Source organism: Podarcis muralis, chromosome 12 (assembly GCF_964188315.1).
Source record: "Podarcis muralis chromosome 12, rPodMur119.hap1.1, whole genome shotgun sequence".
In the NCBI taxonomy this organism is placed as follows: domain Eukaryota; kingdom Metazoa; phylum Chordata; class Lepidosauria; order Squamata; family Lacertidae; genus Podarcis; species Podarcis muralis.
This window is the reverse complement of record NC_135666.1, coordinates 4289228-4296481: the sequence shown is the minus strand read 5'-3', so window position 1 is coordinate 4296481 and position 7254 is coordinate 4289228. Positions and strand designations below refer to the sequence as shown.

Here is a 7254-nt window from a genome sequence, read left to right as displayed (position 1 = left end):
CTTCTCCTTCCCGGGAAAGAGGAAGTCCGGCTCGTACCACTTCTGGAGGGGGGGACACCTCCAAGAGTCATTCCCAGCATTCCCCCCCCCCCCCCACTTTGCGGAGCCTGGGCGAGGGGGACCAGAGTCCTTTGGAGACCCTTTGGAGACCCTTTCACCCCTCTAGCGCTTGCAGAGGGGCGCCCAGAGACCCCCTTTTCCAGACCCCTCCCCCCGCCTCCCCCCTCGCCAATGGTTTGATCCGGACCTCCCCGGAGAGGAGGAGGAGGCGCGGAGCCGGCGAGGTCGGGTTGGTCTTGCAGCAGCAGCGAGGAGCGCATCGGCCATGGCGTACCCTGGGCATCCCGGCGCCGGAGGTGGCTACTACCAGGGCCAGGTGAGCGAGGATGCAGGAATGGATGGACCAGGGTGGGGTGGGGAGCAAGGGCGGCCCTCGGAGCGCGGTGCACGCGGCCCGCAGGCCTGCAAAGAGCATCGGGGGGGGGGCGCCTCCCCTCCCCACATTCTCCCTCTTCACACTTTCGCTTTCCCCCTTTCCCCTCCCCCGCTCTTCTCCCCCTCCCCTCCCCCGCAAGGCGTTAGGGGAGGGGGCTAAATGGGGGAGGGGGACTGGTCCGTAAATGGGGGTGGGAAGCGAGGATGGGGGCGCCAAGGGGGGGGGGAAGGATCGTTGGCTGGTGGGTGGTCGACCTGGCAGGGCTCTCCCCCCTCCTGGTTAAAATGTTTCAACGTTGCGTAATGTTTTAATACATGCCACCATCGCGCTGCGTTCCCTCCAGGCGCCTTTGCTTGTTTATTTCCTAAAAAAATGGATACACCGCTTTATTTTGTGGGTGGTTGTTTTTTTTTAAAAGGCTTCTTTAAATGCTAAAGCAGGGGTCAGCAAAGCTTTTCAGCAGGGGGCCGGTCCACAGTCCCTCAGACCTTGTGGGAGCCCGGACTATATATTTTTTTGGGGCGGGGGATGAACGGATTCCTATGCCCCACAAATAACCCAGAGATGCATTTTAAATAAAAGCACACCTTCTACTCATGTAAAAACACCAGCAGGCCCCACAAATAACCCAGAGATGCATTTTAAATAAAAGCACACATTCTACTCATATAAAAACATGCTGATTCCTAGACCGTCCACAAGCTCCTTTAGCACCCTTGGGTGCAGTTCATCAGGCCCTTGAAATTTGAATTAATTTTAAATAGCTAGGTGTTCCCTTACTACCTCTTTTCCGATCTCGGGCTGCAGCTCCCTCCTTACACCATTTATTCCGTTATCACCAGGTTGGGCGTCACTTTCCTTTTGGCTGAAGAGAGGCAAAGCCGGTGTTGAGTAGTTCCGCCTTTTCTCTGTCGCCCAATATCATCTCTCCGTGTTCTCCACGCAGAACCGCTGGCTTGTTCTTCCTCTTACTTCAGACATAGCTGAAGAAATCTTTTATTATTATCATAATAATAAGCCTGAGCTCATTCTGAGCTTTCGCCAGCCTGACCTTCACCCTGCAGCCGTTAGTTATTCGTGTATAATCTCTGTGATTTTCCCCTTCTTCCATTTCTTAACTCTCAGCCACACCGGTTTCCTTAGATGCCTCCCACTTTTCTTTCTTCCTGGAATCGTCTGCAATTTGAGCCTTCAGTTTAAGAAACTCCCATCCATCTTGGATTCCCTTCTTAGTGGGTTCCTACATCTCCCCTATGAGATAAGTTTGCAACGTTTGGGGCCTTGTCGTTCAGGGGGTGGGCAGTTGAATAGAATAGAATAGAACAGAATTTATTATTTATACCCCACCCATCTGGCTGGGTTTCCCCAGCCACTCTGGGCAGCTTCCAACAAGAGTATTTAAATACAGTGGTCTGTTAAACTCTAAAAGCTTCCCTAAACAGGGCTGCCTTCAGATGTTGTCAGGGCCGCCTCAGGTCCCAGCTCACAAGAGACCAACGCCAAGTCCACTTTATATACAAAAGTCTTTATTGAAGTACATTGCTTGCTCCACAGCCGAGGCGCGCAGCCCCACGTCTGTTACGCTTAGACCGCTGAAGTCCCCTCTGAATCAGTCCCGCCTCCACACCAGTTTAAGAGGCTTGTGCTAGTCCACCTCTTCCTCTCCTTCCTTTTCCGCAGGGTCTTCCTGCCCCCCTGGGTTCCTTCCCTCCTGGATTCCCCTGACGCTGAGTCCCCAGACGCCTGCTCCCCCCTCCTCCGTGCTTTGGGACCAGGCTCCTCCTCCGGGCTCTCCGCATTTCCGCGCGCCTCCACATTTGAACTTGGTGCACGTTCGCTACCTCTGACCTTCCTCTTGACAGTTACACTACTCTCTGTACTACTCTCCGCCCCTTCCGGCAGGACGTCTTGCCCTGATCTCCTTCCCCTCTCTGCTTCCTGCTCTGCTTCGCCTGTCACACTGGGAACTCCACCCTCTTCACTCCGTTCCAGCGGGGAAGCCGGCCCCGATCTCCAACTCCGACTCGGGGTTCCCCCGCTGCTCCCCTGCTCCTGACGAGTCCCCCCTGTGGCTCCCCTTGGCCTGACCAGGGGCGCCCCCTTTTGGGAATCCTCCGATTCACTTGAAAGACTCATGGAAGCCCTCAAGTCATTGTCATCCTCCTCCTCCTCGTTCCTGGATTCTTCCCCCTCGTTCTCAGTCTCCTCCCTCATCTGTGCCTCTCTCCCTGAACCCCTGACAGATGTCTTCTAAAAGTCTGGTACAGTGGTACCTCTGGATACAAGGGGATCTGTTCCAAAGCCCTGTTCACATCCTGAAGATACAAAGGGATCTGTTCCAGAGCCCCATTCACATCCTGAAGTAAACGCAACACGCATCTGCACGTGCACGGGTCGCGTTTCGCTGCTTCTGCGCATGCGCATGACGTCATTTTGAGCGCCTGCACATGTGTGAGTGGCGAAACCCAGAAGTAACGCACTCCGTTACTTCTGGGTCACCGTAGAGCGCAACCCGAAAATACTTAACTTGAAGCTACTTCAACGCGAGGTATGATTGTAGCTGTTTTTCTCTTTGACATCTGGTGGGAGGGCGTTCCACAGGGTGGGTGCCACTACCGAGAAGGCCCTCTGCCTGGTTCCCTGTAGCTTTGCTTCTCGCAGGAAGGGAACTGCCAGAAGACCCTCAGCGCTGGACCTCAGTGTCCAGGTAGAACGATGGGGATGGAGATGCTCCTTCAGGTATACAGGACTGAGGCCGTTTAGAGCTTGAAAGGGCAGCACCAACACTTTGAATTGTGCTCGGAAACGTCCTGGGAGCCAATGTAGGTCAAATCCTGTAGGGTGAGGGAGACCAAATGGAATTGTATAAAGTTAGGCATTTGGGGCCCGTCCTATGAAGCTGAAATGTTGGCAGGAAAACTACTCCATCAGTGTGAATAGTGACACAGTCAATGGACCCAACCTTGAATAAAATATGCGATGGGGGGAAGCCCTGCCCTGCATAATAAATCATGTGATTCAGTGCACATCCATCATTTGAATGGCAATGCCCATCAACTTTTGTGGGTTAAACCACAGAGCCTAGGACTTGCCGATCAGAAGGTCGGCGGTTCGAATCCCCGTGACGGGGTGAGTTCCCATTGCTCAGTCCCTGCTCCTACCAACCTAGCAGTTCGAAAGCACATCAAAGTGCAAGGAGATAAATAGGTACCGCTCTGGTGGGAAGGTAAATGGCGTTTCCGTGTGCTGCTCTGGTTCGCCAGAAGCGGCTTAGTCATGCTGGCCACATGACCCGGAAGCTGTACGCCGGCTCCCTCGGCCAGTAAAGCGAGATGAGCGCCGCAACCCCAGAGTCGGCCACGACTGGACCTAATGGTCAGGTGTCCCTTTACCTTTAACCCCCTTAAATATTTTATTGGGGGGGTCAAAGACCCCTGGGCCCCTAGGACTTAGCTCCTATGGACTCAGGGTTCCATCTAAAGTCGCTTCTTTAATTAAATCGTCATCAGGATAAGTCCTGTGAACTCTCAAGTAAGCCCCGCTGTGTCGCCGTGATCTACTCAAAAGCAAGTCTCCGTAGGATTGCTCTGTGTCTAGCCCAGGGGTCAGCAATCTTTTTCAGCTGTGGGCCGGTCCACCGTCCCTCAGACCTTGTGGGGGGCCGGACTATATTTTGGAGGAAAAAAATATGAACGAATTCCTATGCCCCACAAATAACCCAGAGATGCATTTTAAATAAAAGCATACATTCTACTCATGTAAAAACACACTGATTCCTGGAGCGTCCGTGGGCCAGAATGAGAAGGCGAATGGGCCACATCCAGCCCCCAGGCCTAAGGTTGCCTACCCCGGTCTAGTCCTACTGTTGATAAAATGAGGCAGCCGTCTAAGGGAGAAGATTTTGAAAGGCAATCAGTGTCAGCTCGTTAATGTATTATCTTCATTGTGCGTATTTTTGCTCCCGGGGGGAAACGGGTGCGGGATGTTCTTTTGCAGGTGCCCAAATAACGGCTCGCCCTTAGCGCTTTGGACCTTGACCCAGGGCAGGGCGGTTCACACAACCTCTGAGGATGGGCTTTTGATGTTGCGGCGGCCGCAAAGGCTCCAAAGGGCAGGGAACATTGCCTGCCTGCAGCCAGCTGGTTGCGCTGCGATTGTCACAAAGCATCAAGGTTGTTTCCCCCCATCTTCCGCGTACAGTGGAACTCGAACCCGCTTCTCGCTGATCAGGTTTCAAAACACGCTGCTGGACGAGTGAGAGACAGTGGCTCACCTGTGACGTTCGCCAGCGAGCTTTTCGTGGCCGCATGGGGACCTTAATCCACGTCTCCCTGAGCTCAAGTCAAACACTCAAACCACTAGGCCACGCTTCCTTTTTTGGGGGGAGGGCGGGGAAAGGGAAGATAAATGGCCTCTTCTGCAGCTTGGCTCTAAAAAGCCCCAAGCTAAGAGCGGGAAAAGCTCATCTGAGACTCTGCCGCCGGAATAATTACTGGGCGTGATGTGTTTGTTTTCCACGATGCTCTTGAGCAGAAATGGATGCTTCCATTTGCCTCTCGTCTCCCTTGGGTGACGCTTGAACTCTGCATTGCTAAAGCTCGTCTGCCTTCTAGAAGAAAACCACCAAGCTTGGTCGGTAGAATCATTGGCCTCTCTAAAAGGCTGGATATTTAAAATGAAGCCCCTCACACAAACACCTGTAAATATTGTACATTTGTCATCGTTCCCTTCAGGCTTCACGTTCAGGTATTCGTATTTATTTTAATCCAGATTATACATGTTTCATTTTTTTAAAATACAGCTTTAAACATTTGATAAGACACACAGATCAACAACAAGAAGAAAACACCGTAACTGTGGTTGAGTATAATACTTCCCAGCATCTTCAATATTAAAAAATAAATGTGGAGTGATAATGGGCCTTGGGTTACATTAGAGTGAAATTAGATCAGGAACCATTAGCAAGAAAAATAACTCGATGAGAGAGATAGAGAGGAGTCTGAAATAGATTTCGGCTGATTGAAAGATTCCCCCCCCCCAGTGACAAATCCAGAATTTTTTTTAAAGTACCGTACTTTTCTGTGTGTAAGACTAGGTTTTTTTTAACGGTAAAATAATGTAAAACAATTGGGGTCGTCTTATACAAGGGCACTCTCCTCCCCATTTTCTCAAGTTTTAGCCCCCCCCCCAAATAGTCTTATACAAAGGGGTATGTTATACACGGAAAAATATGGTATATTAAAACTAATCGACAACCCTGTGTCAAACATATTGAACTAAAGCTTGCCTTTCTATGTACAGTGGTGCCCCGCAAGACGAACGCCTCGCAAGACGGAAAACCCGCTAGACGAAAAGGTTTTCCGTTTTGGAGGCGCTTCGCAAGACGATTTTCCCTATGGGCTTCCTTCGCAAGACGAAAGCCCATAGGGAAATCTCCGGGACAGCGGGGAAGCGCAGCGGGGAGAAGGGTTTTCCTCCGCTGTCCTCCACTGTCCCGGGGTTTTTTAAAATGCTGGGGGTGGGAAGAAAAGCACTTGTCCCCCCCCCCCCCCAGCTTTCAGAAGAGGTCGGGGGACAGACTGTCCCTGGACCTGGTCTGAAGGCGGTTTCCATAGGAACACATTGATTGATTTTCAGTGCATTCCTATGGGAAACCGTGCTTCGCAAGACGAAAAACTCGCAAGACGAAAAAACTTGCGGAACGATTAATTTCGTCTTGCAAGGCACCACTGTACAGTGGACACTCGGGTTGCGAATGTGATCCGTGCGGGATGCACATTCGCAACCCGCAGCGTTCGCAACCTGCATCTGCTCACGTGCGGGTTGTGATTCGGCGCTTCGGCGCATGCGCAAAGCACAATTTAGCTCTTCTGCGCATGCGTGACTGCTGAAACCCGGAAGTAATCCATTCTGGTACTTCTGGGTTTCGGCGGTCCGCAACCCGAAAAAACGCAACCTGAAGCAGACGCAACATTAGGTATGACTGTACAGTCTTACCTTGGTTCTCGAACACCTTGGTGGGTGTACGTTATGGCACCCAAACGCCACAAACCCGGAATTAAGTGTTCTGGTTTGTGAACGTTCTTTGGAAGCCGAATGTCCGACTTGACTGCAGGAAGTGCCTGCAGCCAATCGGAAGGCGTGCTTTGGTTTCCGAACGTTTTCGGGAGTCGAACGGACTTCTGGCACGGATTATGTTTGAGAACCAAGGTACGGCTGTAATCCTCATGCGGAGATCTGTCGAAGGTCAAGCGTTTTCAGATATCCTGGAGATGTTGAGTCAGAATACGTACCAAGCCACAGGACTCTGCGCCTGATCCCCAGGTCATGGGATCCAGCCACCAATCCCAACCTGTATAGGAGAAAAATCTTCTGCTGCGCCCATTTCAGAGATTTTTCCACGCCCTTTGTAAACTAAAGGAGGTGTTTGTGCTTATACCCAGCGCTCAATGGATGTTTGCTCTCCGCAAACAAGGGCATTTCCACATCACACGGCTCTGCCCAGCGACTCCAGTGTTTCTTACTTCTAGAAATTTGTGGGCCTCTGACTGGCCATGTGCAAACATTTTGTTTCCTGGGTGGGCATGGGGCGAGGCGGGAGAGACTGACGGGAAAGTGCGGCAGAAGCTCAGTGACATTTCAAAAGGGAGAGTCCGACATTGTTCAGAGAAAGAGAATCGCTTCTGCAGTGTTATTAATTCAGAAGTATAAACTCATTGTCAAATGGCACTTTAAACCTAGGTTATGGTCGCCACAACAGAATGTCAAGGCACCTTTTATTTTTCTTGCGATGTTCTTTACAGTGGTACCTCTGGTTA

General features: G+C 51.5%; 1 protein-coding gene across 2 annotated transcripts in view; it reads left to right on the top strand.

Annotated features, from left to right (window-relative positions):
• Positions 1 to 220: 220 nt before the first annotated feature.
• SRI (sorcin) overlaps positions 221 to 7254 on the top strand; it is a 28499-nt gene continuing 21465 nt past the window's right edge. Inside the window, exon 1 of one of the 2 annotated variants that reach the window (XM_028750050.2) lies at positions 221 to 376. In XM_028750050.2, the coding sequence (XP_028605883.1) occupies positions 326 to 376 (51 nt within the window). In that variant the 5' untranslated portion in view covers positions 221 to 325. The remainder of the gene's footprint in view (positions 377 to 7254) is intronic. The other variant, XM_028750051.2, reaches the window with a different exon arrangement.